Source organism: Pholcus phalangioides, unplaced genomic scaffold (assembly GCF_987345545.1).
Source record: "Pholcus phalangioides strain wild (caught in Gottingen) unplaced genomic scaffold, Ppha-v1.0 ptg000009l_1, whole genome shotgun sequence".
NCBI classification, from domain to species: domain Eukaryota; kingdom Metazoa; phylum Arthropoda; class Arachnida; order Araneae; family Pholcidae; genus Pholcus; species Pholcus phalangioides.
This window is the reverse complement of record NW_028301602.1, coordinates 52,548,832-52,572,186: the sequence shown is the minus strand read 5'-3', so window position 1 is coordinate 52,572,186 and position 23,355 is coordinate 52,548,832. Positions and strand designations below refer to the sequence as shown.

The 23,355-nt window shown below is 38.7% G+C and overlaps 1 protein-coding gene across 5 annotated transcripts in view; it reads left to right on the top strand.

Annotated features, from left to right (window-relative positions):
- The first annotated feature begins 1,346 nt into the window (after positions 1-1,346).
- muc (dihydrolipoamide S-acetyltransferase muc) overlaps positions 1,347-23,355 on the top strand; it is a 291,233-nt gene continuing 269,224 nt past the window's right edge. For 3 of the 5 annotated variants that reach the window (XM_089236511.1, XM_089236508.1, XM_089236510.1), the window contains exons 1-2: positions 1,359-1,667; positions 20,391-20,485. In XM_089236511.1, coding sequence (XP_089092637.1) covers positions 1,552-1,667; positions 20,391-20,485 — 211 coding nt within the window. In that variant the 5' untranslated portion in view covers positions 1,359-1,551. Of the gene's footprint in view, positions 1,668-20,390; positions 20,486-23,355 lie in introns of all 5 variants that reach the window. The other 2 variants (XM_089236509.1, XM_089236512.1) reach the window with 2 other exon arrangements.

Here is a 23,355-nt window from a genome sequence, read left to right as displayed (position 1 = left end):
ATATTGTATAAAAATATCTGTACTGTTTTCATTAATTTCTGTAAATTTAAAATGTTTTTTGAAAACTTGTGATGAGAGGAAATATTATACCCTGTATCCCCCCCTTTAAAGGTAGGTCCTGTGTAAGCCCCCACCCCCCCGGGCCCTCTTTACTTCTCTTGTTGATCTGAAGCAACCTAATTTGGCGGGAAAACCGCCAATCTGGCAACTCTAACGATAATGCTCACTGCGCATGCGCTGAAACCGATCCACCCTGCTGGATCGCCGATATCGGAGGTTCAGTTTCAGGCTCGAAAAGCTGGTCCGTGGATCTCAATTCAGGTGTGGTGAATACCAATTTTGAGGTGAAACGCGGTTTAGAACCTGGATCGCGTTCTGAACCTGGACGGTGAGTACGGCCGTTAGTGGATCAGGGCATGTACGTGGACAGAATTATTATAACATACCACACATTCAGAACTGAACACCCTTTTGGAGTTTCATAGACCTGTCAAGGTGGAAAAGTCATAGCACACTTCCCCCCCCCCTTTTGACATATGACAGAGTTTTTGTAATCGAGAGTTATTCATATCATATTTATGTGTGATATTTTTGTGTCAAACAGTAGATATGTGTAGGCTGACCATATTTCCTCGAGAGAAATACGGGACATCGGGATTCCAAATACGGGACATTGCCAATTATCGCCAAAAAGGATGCCAAAACCAAACAAAGTTGCCAAATATTGTTGAAATTAAGGAAAATCACAATGGCGGAAAATGATGCATTACTGCAAATTGCAGTGGATTAAAATGTATTCCACGAAAAAAAAAAACCGTTTACCAAAGCAAATGTGGGAGATTAATATCCCATATATACTTGTAACTATCATAAAATTATTTATGAGTTGAAAAATAATCTCAATCTTCGACTTCAATAAAGAATAAAAATTCAAGTAGGTGTCGTGTGAAATACGGGAAAAACCGGGACACTTTTGCCAAAAAGTCGGGATGGCCAAAAAAAGAGACAATACCGGGACTGTCCCGGGAAATACGGGACGTATGGTCACCCTACAGAAATGTGAGATGAATATTTTTATTTCTAGTCGTGAATTATCGTAATGTAATTTCTGAGTTGGGTTAATTTTAATGGTTGATTTGAAGAATAAAATTAAGAAAAAGTTGGCTTCGTTGAAAATATGTGAAAAACCTGGACAGTTTTGTTAAAAAGTCGGAACAACCAGAAAAACAGAAAAAACTGGGACTGTCCCAGGAAATACTGGATGTATGGTAAGTGATGCTGATGATAATCATGACAGCTCTTCGAAAAGCCTCATTAAATACGGGACGTATGGTCATCATATTCATGAGCAACTTGCTGATTTGTAGAGGGTGTTCGGTTTGCCGAAAGCGCTGTGTAATCATTATCGTATTTTATCTCCTTGAAATGTTTTATCCTTTGAAACCAAAGCCGCTTGAAAGTTGCTTGAAAGACTCTTAATGCAGCTTTAATTGAAACCATTCACAGCTGCTTGGAAGTATCTGAACCATCTTTGATTTAAATTCAGAAGGCATGCAGAGGACAATTTTAAAGGTGTTTTTGGACGTAATACCAAAACGGAGAACTGGGTCGGTCAACTCTGGCAGTTTCACAAGACGAAACCTCTACGTTACTGCTTTTAGAAAGAGGTAGTAGAAGACTTTTTTGAAATTTTGCACTTTAGGGGGGCGCCGGACCAAAGCGGGAGCAAATTTCCTCAATCTCCTTCAGCATTCCCTGGGGGGGGGGGAAGGAAGTGCCAAAACTTCATGCCTGTATTTGCGGCCCCGTTTCTTTTTCATTCTTTATAATGTTATCAATAACTCTCATCAAGCAAATAAAAAAAAACGTAAATTTTCTAACCTCTTGAAGCCATTAACCCTTTAAGCGTTTTTTGAAACTTGAGTTTCCAGACTTTCCACACTTGGCACCCCAAACCGTAATCAATGCCTATCCGCGGCTTCCCAGAACAGTGTAAGAAAAATTCTATTTGATAAGTATTTGTCATGCTGCTGCTCCTCCGAGTTGCCCATGACAAAGGTTGGAGGTTATACACTATAATACAGGGCTGCAACAAAGGAGGGAAGCTGGCGGGTCTGATGCGCTGTACCAGAAGGGACACCAAATTCACCTTTTTACTGCTTCTACATGGCAAGGCTACCAAAATGTTGATTTGCTCTGGGGTGACAAAGTATATAGTTGCAGCCCTTACTTTACTATTCTCAAGAGAAAGGAAAACATCCTTTCGCTCCCGTTCTGTTATCAGACTTTAAACAAAACGAAAGCTGATTCTTTCTTTCAAACCGAACACAACTCTAGTCTATCGACATGGGGTGAGTTTGGTTGGAAGTGTGAGTGTGTAAAGTGTTGTCGGAACAGCTTTGGTATAAGGGACAGGTTGGCGATTTTCGGCGACTTTTTTTACTGGCGCCAAATATGTCAGACGGCCCGAGAAAAAGCCGCCAGACACTACGTGCGCCAGAAAAAAAAAGTCGCCAGCATAGAAAACAGTAAAAACAAATGGCATAAACAAAAATAAGCTGTGGAGTGTTTAAAAAATAAAACTGGATAAAAAAAAAGGAATCAGGGTTTAAATGAAACCCGGGCCGTTGTGAATAAACAACGGTCCTGTTGTATAAATAAAAATATTCTATTTATTATAAATTAAAACCCGGACTCCAGGAATCCAGGTTCTTATAAATAATCAACGGTCCTACATGTTGTATAAATAAAAATATTCTATTTATTATAAATTAAAATCCGGACTCTCTTTCCGAGAATCCGGGTTCTTATAAATAATCAACGGTAGAAAAATAAATAAATAAAATAAAAAGGATGCAGGGGCATCCTGCATGTAGAAAAGAATAAATATTGGAAAATATTAAAGGTACAACCTGAGGGAAAAGATATCCAAAATGATTCCAATTAATCCGACACACACACTACATCATATATACGGAAGGAAGAGAAAATATGAAGAACTATACCAACGGTTTTTCAAAACGCTGCGGCTATTAAGTGACGTCATTTGGAAGAAAAAAAGAGAGGATAGAATGAGAAAAAGAGAAAACCAGTTTGAAAATGGCAGTAAAACCCGTTTGAAAGACGCGTTAGGACGCTAAGAACACGGAAAAACAACAGCCAGCGCCACTGACTGGCAGAATTCTACAAACATTCTGGAACAACGACAACCCAGAAGAACAACAACAAACCAGAGCACGCCAACGATGGAAACTTATCGCCGGTAAAAAGTCGCCAATTTGGCGTTTCCCTTATACCAAAGCTGTTCCGTGTTGTCTGATTTTTAGTGGGTAAATTTCCAATATTTGGTATACCGCGATTCTGTAACTTTTTTATCGCCAAACCAGCTTTGGCGCTAAGGTCACTGTCCGAATACCCAAAAATGATTGAAAACATGTGGAAATATAAAAATTATATATATTAAATAATTTTTATTTAATCAATAAACACCTGTAGACCATACTTTGTACAGCACATGCGTATGGCATGCAAACCTTAGCATACCAACATAGCAAACTATAGCATACAACAAACCATGCAAACCAACATAACATTCACAGGGTTGGCTTTGTGAATGGTTTCCTTGCGATAAGTTGCCAAGACCATCATAATGGGGCTCTGGGTTGCTGTATTTTTTAACATCTTTTCAGTTTTCGCTGGGTGATACCACATGGCGCTGGCGTTGCCAAACAGGATTTTTCTTTTGTTCACAGCGTTTATACAAAAATTTTAAGCAGCCGTTGTTCCATTTCCAGCACGTCTCTCTCTCTCTTTGATTATTATTCCTCCCTTCTGTAGCTTACGTCATTTGGATTATTATCTACTGCTCAGGTTGTATCATACCATTTTATTATTTCGTTGTATTTATTAGTTATTCATCCAATGCCATGCCTTCTGTTTTATCGGATTATTATTTAAAATGAACCTACAGAATTTTTCATGCCCGGATCCGTTAATTAAAAAAAGGGTCCGGGTTTTAGTTTTAGTGCATAGAATATTTATTTATTCAACATGCCCGGATACGTTTATTTAAGAAAAAGGGTCCGGGTTTTAGTTTTAATACATAGAATATTTATGCCTGGAATTCCTTATGCCCCGATCTTTTTATTATTAAAAAAATGGGGGCCAGGTGTAATTTTTTTTAACTGATATTTTTTTAGATTTTTATGCTTGGTGTTTTTATGATTTCTATTATGTTTTTTTTTCGGCTTCCGTAGTGTCTGACGGCCTTGGCGACTCTTCGTCGGGCCATCAGACATGTGTGGCACCAAAAAATCGCCAAGTGGCGGACCATACGACAGCTGTTCCCATTTCTCTTGTGTTTCATGATATTTTCATATTGTTTTCTATGCTGGAGATTTTTTTTTTCGGCACTCGTAATGTGTCTAACGGCCTTGGCGACTTTTGATTGGGTCGTCGGACATGTTTGGCGCCGAATATTTTACATAATTATTTATATATATATATATACAGTCAAATTTCGTTGGTGCGTCAGCCAGTTAACATGTCACTCAGCTTACCGGGTCGCTTTTTGGAAGTCCCAATTGTCCTCAGAAAGGAACTAGCAAAGCTATGGTTTACTCCGTTTAACGAGTCACTCCGCTTACTAAGTCATATTTTTGCTCTCCCGAGAAAGACTCATTAACGAGGTTTGACTATATATATAATTATATAATTAAATAAATATTTTATGGTATGGAGTGACACCAGAAACTGTTGTTTAGACTAAGAGAAAAGGACCAGTAGTAACTACACCAAGACAGTAGCGTATTTACAGGGGAGCGCTAAGCGGGCTATAGCCCAGGGTGGCAAATTTGGCGAGGCAAATATAGAAAAAAGGGAAATAAAAGTTTTTTTAATTCACATTTCGTAAACGTGTGGAAGTGCCATGTGTCATTTCTATCGTAAATAATATATAATTATTAAAGCATATTGTGTTTATTTTTTGTTTTTCCACACAGACTGCCGTTGAAGTAAAAAAATATATGAATGTCTAACCTACCGGTTACAGAGCGCCGCCTATCCAAATAGTATTGTAACATGTAGAGGTGGGAGGGTGAATAGGCATCCAGCGAAGATTACTGAAGGTGCTGGAAAAATGAGAGTTCAGCCAATATCCTTTAAAAAGAAGGGGGGGGGGGGTATCTTTCGAGAGCTATCTATGAAGGGTGTTGGTACAGTGGTCAGGAAGAAAAAAAGGTGTTCTTTCCGTGACTGGAGGCTATGGCACCTTTCCCAGTTGACCACATTTCAATAGCTCAAATTTCGGCTCTCTTTGAAAGTAATATTACAGAACATTCTGCTGATTTTTAACGACGCCCGCCATCTGAGAAAGACAGCTATATGAGGACAGACACTCCTCATGTGATGTTTTTTTATTGTACTTTATGAGCCGTTTCGGTAGTGAATCATGAGCTGAACGATAATTATTAACTAATTTATTACGGAACAATATTTACAATTGATTCCCGGCATGTTGTCATTCCCTTCAAGTGTTGCCACCTTCGTACAACATAATACTGCTTATTTTCTGGTATTGCCAGATACATAACAATTCTCCCACACTAAATTAAGAGATGATTAATGATACACACAATCAAAAGTTATACACAAGAATCAACATTTGAACAGTCAAAAGTTCAATCTTTGAACTGGTTTTCTGGAGCTAGTTGAGCGTCTCAGTTGAGTAGTCTGAGCTAGAGGAAAAATAGTTCTTGTTGATCGAGGAGTTGCATTTGAAGTTTGCTCTGTTTCAGTAGAAGCATCTACCATAGATGAAGTCTTGTGTTGGCAAATTGCAGGAATCTCTCGTTGACTTACATGATCACTAAAAGTGACAGAGTTCTTTTGAGGGAAGTGTTTCATAGGAACAGATAATTGAATAGGAGTTGGAGAAGACTGTCGATTGACTTCACCCTGTCGAAGCTGTTCAAAATGTCTCTTGATAATGTATCCATCATCTAGTTCAACTAGGTAATGAACATGACCCAATCGTTGAACAACAGTTCCATACTTCCATAGGCTTGAATGAGTGTAATTTCTTGACTGTACTCTATCTCCTTCCTTGAAAAATTTATCAAAGACTGGCTGTGTTGCATTGTTCTTGTATGAGTCAGGACTTGATTGCTTCTTCATCAACAGGTGGCTCGATGACCAGAGGCTCCGTTATAACCGGGCCCTTTAGTACCCTAACTTTTTCCCGTAAAGCTTCTACCTCGATTTCCAGCCTTTTTCTATCCAAGCACCCTTTACAATTGAAACTATCAGCTACTATACTCCTAGACCAGGGAAACCTCCCGTCGCAAGCTCTACACAACACTGGTCGAGGCATACTAACACTATTGCTAAAGCTAGATAATAATAATAATTAAAACTAGGAAAATGAAAAACTTTAACAGGAAATTAAAATTATGTAAAATACATTACTATGCGAAATATACGTAAGAGATTGTACGAAAAAATTACGTAAAATAGAATGCGCAACACTAAATCACGAAGAATAAAATACATATGTATACAAAGAATAGAACACACTCTAAAAAAAGTACTAAGCTACAAAGTACAATTTTTACTTATTAGAATTAGCTAACTATCTCAAATCACACTAACATTACAACTATAGGCCCAAGTGGAAGGAAAAACAAAGTTATTGAGAGAACCTGGTAAAAAGTATACACTGTTTGCTAACCCTAACGTCCAAAAAATTCAATGAAAATGAAATGCAAACGAGAAAAAAAAAATTTTTAAGTCGATCGAAAATACAAAACGAAAATTTAAAAAATTTAATTTATCCCTGGGTTTCCTCAGAGGGAGATTTGCTAGAGCTAACCCCAGATTCCTTCATGCAGCAGTGGTCTCGGGAGAGCCCCTGCATCATCGAGCATTACCCCACCCAGGTGCCACCTGGAAATACAGGACGAGTGGGATTATACACCAGTAGATAGGGCAGCCTTCCTGTTGGCTAGACAGGGTTCGGGCCCCTGTACTACCTGGCGGCCCAGGAAATGCTAAACCCAGTTTTTCACCTTTACCCTCTACTGCAGAGATCCTCTGAGACCCTATTCCATCCCCCACAGAGTTCCTCCAGTTCTGATCACACAAGGAAGAAGCTACCACTTTCTTCGTTCGAGTCTCGTTGCTTTAGCATACAAGATCCCAGGGGGCCCCCAACGTGGAGGTGAAGATAAGTGGCTTTGACTGAGCGGGGGCCCACCGGACTTCGTCGAAATTACCTGCACCAGTCGAGGACTGGGTTTAGGGCCAATATCAACTCCATCAGGGTTTTTGACTCAACGTTGTCGAGAAATCCCTGCTAGCCTTCTGCCCCCTGAACGACGAAATCATAGTTATATATAAATTATATAACTATGATTTCAATATTTAGTTATTATGAATTCATACAGTATATGCATGCGATAGAATGAGAATGTTCCAGAGAAGATAGACATCAGACTCGTTCGCCATTAATTGTGTTGCAACATAACTTTTAGGTCTAATTTAAAGGAGTACCACAGTGCTTCCAAAAGTGTACATTGGGGCTCCTAGAAGTGTCGTGGCGAGCTCGAAATATGGGTTTGTGCACACAAAACCTATGCTTTAAAGTGGTTCTTTTATGTAATGAAAAACTGCCAAACTTCTTGGGAAGCCGCCAATGAACCATGGATTACGCAAGGGAGGCAGCTGACAAAAGAGAACCATTGGAATCAGTGGCGTAGCCAGGTTTTTGTCAGGGGAGCAAAATTTAATAAGTCGCCTTATTCTGTTCCTTATTTAAGTGCAATTAGAAAAATTGAGTGTACAAAGAAACTACGAAGGTTTTTTTTAACAACTGGCTGTTGCAAAGATATATTTTGGAAAGAGAGAAAATTCAACTGCTCCTGCGGAGAATCGAACCCACGTCCTTTCACTTTACGGATGAACGCCCTAGACCAATAGACTACAGAGGCACCGAATTTCTTGGAGCTTGTGTACAAGCTCATAACTGGCAGCGCAGTTGTGAGCTTGGCCAGAGTCTGGTCCAGCTGTTCATGTACGGTCCCTTTCAGTGTACACGAGCTCCAAGGAAAGATTGAGCTATTCGGTGCCTCTGTAGTCTAGTGGTCTGGGACGTTTACCCGGAAAGTGAAAGGACGTAGGTTTGATTCCCCACAGGGGCAGTTGAATTTTCTCTTTCCAAAATACATCTTTGCAACAGCCAGTTGTTAAAATAAACCTTTGTATGGTAGGGGAGAGTGACGTCATCCTTGTACAAAGAAACTTGTTAAAATTTCAATAAAAACTTTGTTTACGTTTTGTTTTCGTGTTTATTTTTCACATAACTTTTTTAACTGAAAAAAAAATGTAAATGATAGTTTATATATATATATAGTGTAAACTACAAGATATATATATGCGAAACGGAAAACCCTATAATATAATATAATACTATATAAAAATTGAACTTATCACGACAGTGAAAAAAATTATATTTATGGGTTTCTAGAACTATTGTTTTTATCATGGGATGTTTATGCAACAGTTTTGAACTCGTAAGTGAAGCTGAAAAAGTTTGATTAAAACTTATATGATCCACTTCCTCTCTGAGTTTTGATACAAAGTTTTGTAAGAGATGATTCTTAATTCTAAGTTTTGATTCATAATCAGAACTTTTCCTGCCTGTTTTCATCTTTGAAAAGTATTAAATTACTTTTTGAATATCAAGCTCATTGGCTAATTTACTTTCTATCGACAACAAAGCCAATCTTGTTAATGTATCTTTCTTTCATGGTCGATCTTAAATAAGATTTTATAATTTTTATATACATAAACCTGTTGAAGTGATCTTTCTGCAGAAAAGCTGCTGATTCATGCTTAGCTTAATTGCATTAGCCTAGCCAAATTGTTATTTTCGGTTACATTTTTAATTTTCTCACTTTTCTCCTGATCCCTTGATTAACTGGCTGGAGTTTTTCCGGCACTGACCTTACATGGCTAATGCAACAGGGCCTGGTTGTGCTTGGTTTGTTCTGTTCATTTCAGACACTTCATGCTATCTAAGATTAAGTTTAAAGCTACTGATTACCTTCAGATTATTTACCTAAATACTGGCCTGTTGTATCCTCCCCCAATGCTGCGGGAACTATGTAATGATATTATATTCATCAATTCCAACACTGATATTAGAGCCATCAAAAAGTTTCCCTGCCACACTCAGGCAGTCCAGAGATGTGCAAACTTGTTACAGATGCCTCAACTAAAGTATACAGACGGGAATCTAGAGATGGCTACATCAGATCTACACTATTATCAAGATCTGTTACTCCTGATTTCTCCTAATCGTCAGATTTTGAATGTGTCAATTTTGGTAAATAGTTTTAAATATAATGTAATTTACACACATACTCCTACTTTGGATGGTTATCTGGAGAGGGTATAGGTGGAACTCAACAGGAGCCACCTCTTCATTGTAAGTTGTGGGTCATTTTATTCTGACAAAGCTGGCGAAGAGCTGCACAATGGAATTAGTCTCCCATTTTTCGAACACAATGTGCAACTGATAAACATTCAAATATTAATGTTTTAATTTATTTTACTTTATTGAACCATAAAATAAGCATGACAAACTTGCCGATCGTTCAGTTTTAAGTAATATTTAAAAAATTAAGAAATTTTCAATTTCGTCAGTTTCTATAAATTTCAAGTACTATGCATGACCAGAAGATGTCAACCGATTTTAAATTTTTTTACATAGTTTTTTTATTAAAGGAAGCAACTTTTCCGCAATATAGCAATTTGAAAAAAACTTAGTTGTTGTGAGCTTGATACCTGGTTCGTCCTTGTCAGAAAAATTTTCTGACACAGGTACAACAGCAACGGCAACATGACCACAGAAAGACATTCTACCATAGGAAGTCCCCCATCAAGGGATTAGCACACCAACCTCTTGATGAGTATAAAAACAATCCTGCCATTTGGAATCAGCAATAAATTGTAGGTCCATTTAGCCTTCGTGAGCAGAAAATGGCAATGGTGCGACAAAAATGATCAAATAATCAAATGAGGATTTTTGGTGGGCCCAAGCAGTGGGCCAAGCAGGATTTAAGGGCAGGTACACACCCTGAGCAACATAAAAAAACAAATGTTACACTCTTTTTCTAATTTAAGGGGTCCAGTATTTACTTTTGTGTCCGGGGCTGCAACTGAGTTCAATCTGCATCTGTCCCCCCAAGCAAAGCTTTCACGGGCCCTTCTGTAGTTAATTTACAGCTTGAAAAAAACCCAAAAAAAAAAAAATTATGATAATTATCCCAGGCCTGTCCCCATGTCAGCTGGATGAGGTTTTTAGCATTGGCAGTGTGGAAAAGTAATGGAAAAAAAAACAAATTAAAATATAGTGATATAACATGCTTTTTTTATTACTTAAAAAAAATTTCCTTCATTGTACAACATGATTTATAATTATTGTATGCGGGTCATTCCATGTGAAATCAACACAATTTTTATATAAATTTTAACTCCCCATCTCAGATTTTGATGAAACTTGGCACAGAGGTAGCCTACATGTAGATAAAGAAAACTACCCAATTTCATTAAAATATGTCAACCCATTTTGAAAATATGGCGATGTGAAGTTGTCAAAATTCACTAAAAAACACCCCACGGCCATAATTTCAAATTGCTGTAGCAACTCTCCTAATTAAGCTAAAATGATGGGACAGGTGTCATTTTGCAGCATTTTCTATGGGTTTTCCTATGATATGCAACACAATATGGGTTTGAGATGAAATGTTTTTTTTAAATTTAAATTAAAATTTAAATTTTGAATTTATCAAAAAGCGCATCTTCAAAATTTTTCAAAAAATTATATTCAACATTTCACATTGTTGTTAACTAATTCCCTAAGTATGAAAGTGGGACTGTCATGGGTTCACAACTTTATAAAATTTCAAAAATATATATTTTACTAAAAAAATTGACATTTTTGTAAAATTTATAGATTTAAGTGGAAATATACATAACTTACCCATAAATAAATCTTTAGTCTTTATTCTTAATATATCTATGTACACATTGAAATTTACTCTTAACACATACATTCAAATGTCACTTGCCAAACCTGATACAAACAGTATATTTTTTAAGATTTACACTGTCTTTTTGAACGCTTCATTTGTTTTTACAGTATCATCCCCAGGAATTTGATATATTCTTCCTGTTGGTGTTACTGGGTTTACTTTACAAAGAACATCATTTACAGATACCCATAGAATATCAGGTTTTGTAGGATATGCATAAGACAGTGATGGGCCAGCTGGGTGAAGGAAAGTAGCTTTAACTTCATCAAGACCTTCGTCTTTTGTTAAAACATAAGCTAGCCACCATTTCCTGTCGTAGATGGCAGTAACATATCCATGAATATCTCTTAAAGCCAGTTTTTCCGGAGATTTTGTGTCTGTTTCAACAGTAGATTCTGTTGTATCTGAAAAAGTTTTTACTAATATTTTTGATGTACTTGATGCTATCGGTATAAAGGCATGTAACCTCTGTGTTCCTTTGATGGTAACAGATTGACTAAAGCGTTGTTCTAGAAATCTTTCAGTTTCAATGTACTCTTCTTATGTTGAAAATTCAAAGTGTACAGATGTTATGTTTTTAACTACCTGATAAAAAAGTTGTTGTGGAGTAAGAATTTGGTTCTCATATGGCCTCTGCAGACTTGCTTTTGTTGCTAATCTCTTAACAGTGCCACCGACATCATCGCAAGGTCCTTTTCCATGTGCAGAGACAAAAAAATGCCATTCTGTATCGATGCCAAAATCTTCTTTGTGGAAACATAAGTTTATAAAATTCTTTTTATTCTTGTACTGGGCTGCACTGCCATCCGAAAAGTAATATATCTTCTGTACAGTTTGAAATTTGGTTTTTAAAAATTGAATTAGCTTTTTTTGAAAACAGTAAACTGCTATAGTGTTATGCTCTAGACAATTAGAAATTATGACATAGCTCATATGCTGAAGGGCGTAGCCAGGGGGGGGGGGGACTTGGGGGTCTGGTCCCCCCCCCCCCCCGAAATGTGAGAAAATGACCGAAAAAAGGGAAAAAGATGGCCAAATCCATTGTTCTGTCACTTTGGTCCCCCCCCAAATGAAATTTCTGGCTACGCCCCTGCATATGCTCTGTTTTCTTCTCTCCTTTGTAATACATTACAAAGGGGTGCACTGTCGCATGATCACTTGACCAATGATAACTCAGGGCCTCATCTTGGATCACAAAAGTGTAATTCTCGGAGAAGTCACATGTAACAACATATTCACCCTCATTCAAGTTTTCCTTGACTTCATTTACAAAAGAGCTTTGCTGCTTAGCTAGAAAATCATGGAGTATCAGTGTGGTCAATTTCTCAGAAAATAATTCGATAAACTCCAATGAGGTCTTCTGTATGGTTTCTAAGTTACATCTGCCTACTGAAACCCATTGTCGAAAAGTGATATTCTCAACCATATTATTATCAAATGAATTTTGTAGTGTACTTTTTATTGGGTCACTTCCTGGGCAAGAACTACAGTTTCCCATAATGCAATGAATTGATGCTGGGTTGCACAGCATTTTTGCCAAACAGTGTTTATAAGATGCCAATTCTCCATTGGTTAACATGCCGAGCTTAGCATTTTCTATCATAAGTTTGACATTTTGATGTGTAGTGCAAACACATACTGAGTGTGTTCCACTATGTCCTGCTAAAATGCAGTGTTTTGGGTGCTGAAATAATATTTTTTTTTCACTAATACCAACACCTCACAAAATATTAACATTTAAAAAAGAAACTTATTACCATCACATTTAATCACCAACATTCACATCCAACTGCCAATGAATCAGTATGAAGACTGATCAGTCTGCCTATGCCCACAGGCAGTTGGAACCAGTTGGACTGGTTTAAAGTAGTTTAAACCAGTTAAACCATAAAATAATCACCCATCATAGTCACTAGTTGCATTTTAAACACATTAAAAATAAATTTATGAAAAAAGTGAAAATTTATTTATGGGTAAGTTATGTATATTTCTGCTTAAATCTATAAATTTTACAAAAATGTCAATTTTTTTAGTAAAATATATATTTTTGAAATTTTATAAAGTTGTGAACCCATGACAGTCCCACTTTCATACTTAGGGAATTAGTTAACAACAATGTGAAATGTTGAATATAATTTTTTGAAAAATTTTGAAGATGCGCTTTTTGATAAATTCAAAATTTAAATTTTAATTTAAATTTAAAAAAAACATTTCATCTCAAACCCATATTGTGTTGCATATCATAGGAAAACCCATAGAAAATGCTGCAAAATGACACCTGTCCCATCATTTTAGCTTAATTAGGAGAGTTGCTACAGCAATTTGAAATTATGGCCGTGGGGTGTTTTTTAGTGAATTTTGACAACTTCACATCGCCATATTTTCAAAATGGGTTGACATATTTTAATGAAATTGGGTAGTTTTCTTTATCTACATGTAGGCTACCTCTGTGCCAAGTTTCATCAAAATCTGAGAAGGGGAGTAAAATCACTGTGTTGACTTGACACGGAATGACCCATGCGTATATGTCCAGAAACAAGACATTTCTGTCTCTATTTTCATGGTGCAAGCAGTGTTTGATCTTTTATCCTGGAACGTTGTCTCAACTTTTACATGTAGGCCTTTGGATCTCTCAGTTGCGTTGAAGTTTCTAGGAATTCTAACGGAAGTTGATACACCAGTTCAGCTGGACTCACCCAAATATCATCCTTCAGGGATGCGCAGAAGCCTAAGAGGAATTGTCTGCAGTGATTCCACCTGAAAGAACTGAGACTTTATTGCACTTTTTAAAGGACAGTGTAAATTTTCTATCAAACTGTAATTATCAGATAATCATCAGAAGATAACTGGCTGACTTGGCGGAGGCATTAGTGCCAGAAAAGGAGGGAGGATGACTGCCAAAAGGGACAGCATAAAAAGAACTCCCATCAATGATGAAAAATGCATCAGCTGTTATTTTTTTCACTGGTCGCATGGACTATGTCGGTTGTGAATTGGTATTTATAAGAAAGCCAACAAGACACTCTCTTTGAATAATTGTCACCTGCTTTTGGAAAAGCATAGATGATCAGCTTATGATTGGTTTGGATTTGGCATAGTTGTGCTTAATAAAAGTGTATTTGCATAGCCTATTCAGAATATTTGAGATGACTTACTTTCAGTTAAACATTTCGGTCTACTCAGTTGCACTAGTGTCTACTCTGTCATGGGAAGCATTTTTGCTGTTTACAGGCAAGAAAATTTAAGAAAACTTCAAACTTAGATAGGGGTGTAATGTTATAGGCCTCCTCGTGGTGCACTCTGGGTAATGCCAAATCAATCACACGTCATTGTTATCGCTTTTTGTGCTCATATACTTCACCTTCAATAGCCCAAATTACATGTTTATTTCTACACATCTTGCAGTACATGTCTTGCGTCTCCTTTTGTCCTGTACATGTCTTGCGTCTAACCCCTTATTGTGGACCCCGCCTGAGCGGGGAAGGGTCCTCCCGGATGGGGCATTGCTTCTAGCATATGCTCCATCCGGGACGCTGTCTACCTGCGTGTTTGCCGTGCATGGAGACCCGTAAGGCTGGAGATGGGGATCCTGGTTAGCCTGATGCGCTAGCTTTGGCCTCGGATTCAGCGGAAACGGGAGGCTTGGATTAGCCCCGTCCAGGTCAATCGGCTGTGGTCGCCTCGGTGGCTGAAGGGGTTACACTACTGGGCAGGTAGAGGGGCCGGGCCTGCCGGACGTCGTTGAGGTTTGTTGGTGCTGCTTCACGACGATCTTGGATCCTGAACGCGTCTGCTCGCCTGTTTCGGTGGTGTATAGTTCTCACCTAACCTGACGTTGCTATTAACCTTCACCGGTTACGTGTGCGCGTCCCCTCGTAGGGCTCCATGGTGGGCATGGTGGGTGAGAGTGGAACAATACCCATTCAAATATGGGAAAAACTAAAAATGCACCAAAACGTCAAAGAACTGCACTTAGTGAAACAATTGTCACAGAAACCGCTTCTTCAAATCTATCTACTGTCTCATTCTTCTTCTTGCACAGTTCTGATAACGATAAACAGCTGTCAAAAGTATCACCATTCTTGATAGATAAAGCTCTCTATGGCGCAGTTGGAACTTTAAAATCAGTGAAGGCTCTTCGTTCAGGAGACCTTCTCATCGAAACCAACACTCCCAGACAAGCCGAACTCATTCAAAAGCTCACATCTCTCGGAGACATTCCCATAACAGTCAAAATCCATCCCACGCTGAATTATTCACGTGGAGTCATCTCAGACCCTAACTTAATTAACATGGATGAAAATGAACTAACCCAGGAGCTAGCGTCTCAAGGCGTAACATCTGCCAAACATATCATGAGCCGCAAAGATGGCAATCTAGCTCCATCACGAAATATAATTCTGACATTTTCATCCCCAACATTGCCGAAAGATGTCAAAATCGGTTATTATAACCTCCATATCCGGCCATACATACCTAACCCTGTAAGATGCTTCAACTGCCAAAAATTTGGTCACTCACGAATGGCGTGCCATAGTCAACCCACCTGCGCAAAGTGCGGTGAGAGGGACCATATTTCGGACAACTGCACTAATTTACCATTCAAGTGCGTCAATTGCGGTGGCGACCACCCCGCATTTGACAGAAAGTGTCCAAAATGGAATGAAGAAAAAGAGATCCCGAAGATCAAGGTCCTTAATAACATCTCATATTTTGAAGCACGCCGTCGTATAATCCCTAACCAAACTCCAATAGCTAGTAGATCATACTCTAATACGGTAACAAATCCATTAACAGCTAATAAGACTAACAATGTCACCAAAGCATCTGTGACAACTCAGACCGAACCTATAGCCGATACATCCACTCAAACATCATTTAACCAACCATGTAATAGTTGTGGCTGCTGTTGCTCTGCTGGATTACGGAAGGAGTCCACCACCTCCGAAGAAGCGGGAAAAACAACAGCGAACACATTCAAAGTAACTACAGGTACTAAGCCAAAAATCAATGCTGGAAATAAATCTAAAATAAAACTATTCAAGACCGGATATTCGAGAAAAGCCATTCAGAGAGCAAAGAAGACCCCTACAATACAAAACATATCACTGCTTGATGACAAATCAATTGGTGACAAGGATCTCGATAATCCGCCAGAATCCGGTGGTACTCGCCGGAAATTAGACCGAAATAAGTTCAAAGACCTTGAACCGTCTACGTCCATTTGAAATTTATGGCCAACATAATTCAATGGAACATTCGTGGTCTTAGATCCAATTACGAAGATCTCAAGGATTTGATCAATCGCTATCATCCTGTTTGCGTGGCACTCCAGGAAACTTTCACGAAGCCCTCGGAGACATGGAACATCAGGCGACATTCCCTGTTCCGTATTGACTACGAGGACGGGAGTAGGGCTTGCCGCGGTGTTGCTCTGCTGGTTCCACATCATGTGTTGTCGTGCGTTTTAACGCTGCGCATGAACCTGCAAGCCATTGCGGTGGAAATCTCTACAGGCCTAAGAATTACCATCTGTTCCATTTATTTGCCACCGAATGACACCATCTTACAGAGAGATCTAGAAGATCTGATTGATCAATTACCACCACCATTTTTTTCTTCTTGGAGACTTCAATGCACATAACATATGATATGGGGTTCTAACAGCAACACCCCTCGTGGGGAAATGGTTGAACGTCTGTTAGACGACATGGACCTCGCCATCATGAATGATGGCAGTTTCACTCACTTCCATGCCCCAAACAATAGTTTCACTGCAATAGATCTATCGTTATGTTCACCCATACTCTTGCCCAACTGGTCCTGGTCGGTTGATCCAGACCTCCACGGGAGCAATCATTTTCCTCTAGTGGTTAAGTGCCTTGACCGACGCCATAGCATACCTGAGGGACCTCCTCGGTGGAAGCTTGTGGCCGCCCAATGGGCTGACTTCACGGTCAAGGCAGAAATCACGGAGGATATGGTTTCGCAACCCGACGTCGACCATTGTGTCGACCTTGTGACCAGTTCTATGATCTCAGCAGCCAGTGAAACAATACCCAAAGTCTCCTCGAAACTTCCTAAATTTCCTAAACCTTGGTGGAACTACGAGTGTAGTCTCACGATTAAAGCACAAAAGAAAGCATGGAGTAGGTTCCGGCGGTACCCTACCCATGATAATAAGTTGGCATTTTTGAAAGTAAAGGCGATAGCGAGAAGCGCCAGGCTCAACGGGAGTCCTGGCAAAGGTTTACCACGGGAATCAATTCATCAACTTCATCCAAAATCATTTGGGACCGGATCCAAAAAAAAAAATCAATGGTCATTATCAGTCTCATCCCATCACCATTTTAAACACCAATGGCACTATCATCAGCGATGTGAGGGATATTACGGACACCATCGCTGCGCATTTCGCCGCTGTTTCCAGCAATGCGAATTATCCCCCATCGTTTCATCGCATTAAATCATCAGCTGAACGCACATCGTATACCTTCCGGCCTTCTACACCGGAGGGGTACAACTCATTGTTCACCCTTCATGAACTGACGACGGCCTTGCAGCGAAGTCCTGACTCAGCTGTAGGGCACGATGCTATTCATTATTCCATGATTCTGCATCTTTCACCAGAATCACTGTCACATTTACTCATTTTATTTAATCGGATCTGGGTCAGTCATTCATTTCCTGACACCTGGCAAGCAGCCATTGTTCTTGCATTCCCGAAGCCTGGCAAAAATCCTCAGCAACCTAACAGTTACCGACCTATTGCTTTGACCAGTTGTCTATGTAAGCTCATGGAACGCATGGTCAACTATTGCCTTATGCACTACCTTGAGGTTAACAATATTTTATCGAAACATCAAAGCGGCTTTAGACGGTTCAGGTCTACAATATGCAATCTGTTATGCCTTGAGACGTCAATAAGACAAGCATTTGTGAAGAGGGAGCATATGCTAGCCATATTTTTCGACATAGAAAAGGCCTACGACTGTACTTGGAGGCACTGTATTCTTTCCGACCTCTGTAATTGCGGCTTGCGGGGCAACTTGCCTATTTTCATTAAGAACTTTCTTGCTCGCCGCATCTTCCAGGTACGGATCGGATTCACATTATCAGCTCCCCAAATTCAAGAACAAGGTGTACCTCAAGGTAGCATTTTAAGTGTAACACTTTTCATTTTAAGACTCAACGGGGTGTTGAACCAACTCCCGTTGTCAGCCACTGGCGCACTCTACGTGGATGATTTGTTGATATCGTATCAATCAGTGAATATGAGATCAGCAGAGAGACAATTGCAAACCGCTCTCAACAAGATCAGCAAGTGGGCTCATGATAATGGCTTCTCTTTCTCCGCCGACAAGACTGTCGCTATGCCTCGGCATCATATTCGACAAGAAACTCACTTTTAAACCTCATATTGCACAGTTAAGAGCTCGTTGCATGAAGACGATGACCTCTTGAAGGTCATCTCTTCTACATCGTGGGGAGCTGACCGTAAGTCGCTCCTTCACTTATATAAAGCTTTAATAAGATCGAAGCTCGACTACGGCTCCATTGTATACGGGTCGGCACCTCAGAGATATCTGAGTGTGCTCGAAGCAGTCCACCATCTCGCACTGCGGATTTGTTCTGGAGCATTCCGGACGTCTCCAATGGAGAGCCTGTATGTCGAATGCAACGAGCCATCACTGACATGAAGACGCCAACAACTTTCTTTGAAATATCATATAAAAATGAAGTCTTTACCAGGTCATCCACTTCATCATGTCATTTTTAATCCCTCATTTCATAGATTTTTTGCTGCTCGACCTTCATGTGTTCCATCTTACGGTCTTCGTATGAGGGCACTTATGGAAGAACTAGAATTAGACATCAGTCGTGTGGCCCCAGTTGCTTGGCAACTGGCACCATGGGAGCAGTCTCTGCCAGATGTCTCTCTTTCATTATCATTATACCCTAGAGCCACCACAGCAGATGTCATTTATCGACAGGTATTCTTCAGGCACAGGGGTAGGTACAACAGGTACTTCCCCATATATACCGACGGCTCCAAGAGTCCTGGGCATGTCAGTTGGGCCTACATCTGCTGTGAGGAGACATCTTTCAAACTTCACGACACATTCTCTATTTATTCGGCAGAATTGTACGCAATCCTTCAGGCTCTACGTCATATAAGACGCAAACGCCACCGACGATGCATCATCTATAGCGACTCTCTCAGCGCATTGCAAGCACTGTGTTCCTTCACTTTTCACACTCATCCATTCATCCATGCCATTTTTCATGAACTACATTACCTCACTCATCATGGTACTGCAGTAAAATTTTACTGGGTACCAGGTCATGTAGGAATACCGGGCAACGAAAAAGTAGACACCGCAGCTCGAACAACAACCAACATTGATAGTAGCCTTTTGGTACCTGCTAGTGACCACTTCTCAATCCTCCGGGAAGTGATGCATCGCCGCTGGCAGGAGCACTGGAACAATCAAGTTAATAATAAACTGTATGCCATCAAGCCCACACTTGGCCATTGGCGTTCGAGCTGCAGAACTAACCGAAAGGAGGAAGTTCTGCTTGCCCGGTTACGCATAGGACACAGTCGCCTCACACAATCATATTTGTTATTACGAGAGAGTCGGCCACAGTGCCCACATTGTCAAAGTCCATTGACCATTGCTCATGGTTTTACTTGTTCACATCATCGTCATCATTTTACGACCGCTTTTGGTCAGAGTCATCTTTCACATCATGACATTTTAAATGACAATAGCGATGCATCTTGCATTTTTAAATTCATCAAAGCTATTGGTTTTTATAACAAATTATAGTTTTACAATTCATGTCATTGTTTTACGTTTGTTTTCCTTTTTATATGTTTTAGTTTTTTGACATGACAAAAGGACATTTTTGTTATTTTTGTGTCATCTTTTGGCGCAGTTTGGCCAAATTGGTCCTTGCGCCAAAAAATTCAAAATCCAATCCAATCCAAACTTAGATATTAACTTATAAATTATGAACCCATTGTCTGTCAGAAATAAAGTTATAATTTTAGTAGTTTTATTTATTTTTTTATTTTTTTTCAAGTTGTGAAATGTTTTGATTTCAAGTAGTTTTATGTAAAAAAATAGCTTGAATAAGTAAACTTTTCTGTATGTTGCATACTATTTCAAAAACATGAGAAACCATCAATATTTCTATTTGAAAAATTAACAATGCAAAATTAGTTTTCATGTCAGTCTTTGTTTCATGTCTCTTTAAACATATTTTAACACTAATTCATTTCTATTGAAGCAGCTTATTCATAAAGAAAATTGGAAACTGCAAGATTTCATGGAATGCTTTATGTAAAAAGGACTTCAAAAATTCTTTGAAGTATGCCAGTTCAGGTAAGATTACTTTTATTTTGTTTGGAATACAATTTGTGTATTTTTATGAGCCATTTAGGTATGTGTTCTAGATGGGAAAAAAAACCACCTGAGTCTTACGAATGTCCTAGTGGTTAAAATAGCTGTTAAAATAAAGTTGTAGCATAAGCCACAAACATGAAAAAAAATTACCAAAAAAACAAACCATATATACAACACGAGCGTGGGAAAAGGATTTCAGGCCATATAACCATTAGTATAATTTGAGTGCCAATCATGCTAATTGAAAAAGTGTATGAATGGTTGTCCTGATAACCGACCAATACCTCAATTGATTTTGTTGAATTTGTGAACAATTATTAATTTGCAGTGAAACGTTGACCTTGTGAAGTTGATCTTTGACCAGAGTGAAGTGATACACTCTCATGAGTCTAACTCAAAATTTCAGAAAAGGAAATATATAAATTTAATTTACATATCTAGGAACTAAATGGGAACTATTTATGTTTTCAGACATACACACAATTTGAAGTTCTTGAAATTCATAGCAAGTTATTGTAGTGTATTACATTGTATTGTAATGTGTGTATAATCACCCTTGTGTGCAGAATGTTTAGCTAATGCTTAGACTTTGATCTTTATTTGATGCAGATCCAGGGTAATATGTGTGTGTGGGGGAGGGGAGGGTGAGGTTAAAGGTCGTTCATCTGGATTCATCCGTAGTCTTGATAGATTTTAACAATGATTTATAATGGGATGCACAATTTCAATTATTCTGTTTGTAATATCTAGAAAGTCTTTCATAAATACCATTTTCATCTATTTAATCCTGCATAGTTTTCTGGAGGTAGTATATGCACAAGTAAGGCCAGAACTAAGGGGCGGAACAGGGGGAGCATTTGCCTCAGGTGGCAAAATGTAGGGGGCAGTAGTTTTAGATGGGAACGAAGAACACAATTATAAAATTATCAAATTTTAAAGTTGTGGGGGGGGGGGCAGTAAAATTTTCTAGTTTCTGCCCTATGCACAGGTGTTGGGTCTACACCTGTGTCTAGTTATCCAACTGTACACAAAGAAATTTTTTTTTCTTGTATGGGGGGGGGGGGGATATCTAAGCTATTCATGCCATCGAGATTGTGAATGTCACTGCTGATTATATAACATAGGTGCCAAGTCTCCCGAATTTCACTCGCAATTGTAAAAAATCCCTACGTTTAGGAAAAAAATTATTTCCCAAAAATTTACAAAAAAAAAAAAAAAAAATATGCTTCTTCATAAGCATTGTGTAAATTGTTGTCATTTCATCAAATCACAAAAAAATATTTCATTTTTGGGAAGAAAACACAAAATTTGCCAATCAGAAAGCATCAATCTGACCTTTCGAAATCCGAAATTGGCACGATCTCATGTATTTGCTTTATCCACATGCCTTATTTTAGGCCAGATGGAGGTTTTTTTTGGTTTGTGAGATTTGATTTTTGAGAGGTAAATGTTGTGTTTTCTTTAACACTTTGTTAGCCGAGTGGATAACACATGGGTATTTATTTTCTTGAGTATTTATTATTACGTTAGACTTAGATAGATTACATACATATAGATAGGAAGAATTTATAAAGTGGAAAGAGCAGAACATTTAGACATCTTGTCTACTTGATGTCCGAGGTGGAACTCACTAGTTCCCCTTACACAACACTAGTTGGCGTTGTATGTTCTTATCAGTTTAGTTCTTTTAGTCATTTCTTATAAGGACACCACAGTAAATTTAACCCAAGGACTTTAATGCACTTTTTGGCCATGATTAATGATGGCTTGCACGGTGTCTCGGTTTTTGCAACGAGAAAATATCCCTAAAATTTCAAAAAAGATCCCTTTTACATTTGTATATGATTTGGACCCGCATTGAACCTGAATTCTCATTCTCCAAAGTTGGCAGCTATGATATAACGGTAAAAGGGAAATTTTGGTACTAGCTCTGAAAACGAGTAGTGCTTCTTAGCATATTCGGTGGAAAATTCGGATGAGGACATCTGCTCCTTCAGTAGGTTATAACATTTTCTTCTCTCAATATAGTGCCATTTTAGTAAAAAAAATTATTTTATTGACTTGAAAATTTATTAAAACTTTAATATAATGGAACTGCACATGACATACAATCCATATTAAATGACACCTCCCATAAACAAACATTTTTAAAGCCCATGGAACAGGGATTTTATTTATTTACAATACCCCTAGAAGGCATGAAATGCACTTATACTGGAAGAAGTAGAAAAAAAAAAATCAGAACAGGCAGCACTTTGCATACAGAGTCAGGTCGAAATCCTCAATAGCGGAAGCAAATCTTACGTGGTAGGCGCATAAAAGTTCTGATTGAAGACTGTTTCATATTCTCACCACACGGCATCTATATCCGTGGAAAAAGCAATCTCTTCTGGCTTTTGGTATTCTTATTTGGAAGCGATGCCTACATAGGTTAACTCGCCTGTCTGTGATCTCGAAGAAAGGTTCTCTCGATGGTAGATAAACAATTTAGTGGACTAGTTTGTAGCACATCTTCAGATCTGCAGCGATTCTACGCCATTCCAGCGAGTGTAAACCCAGAAATTGAGGTCTCTGGCAATAAGATAGACTGCTCATTCCAGGTATTCGTTTAGTGAACAACCTCTGTGGCTTTTCGAGGAGCTTTATGTCCTTGATTTTGTAAGGGCTCCATACTTGCAAACAGAACTCCAGAGTCGGGGGAACGTGTACACAGAAAGCATATGACAACGTATGTGCATCACACTTACGGTATGCTGTACATAACATATATTAAATTCTATTAGCTTTGCAGACTATCCCATGATAATGATCAGTGAAATCCAGAATGCAGCTCATTGCAATACCTAAAT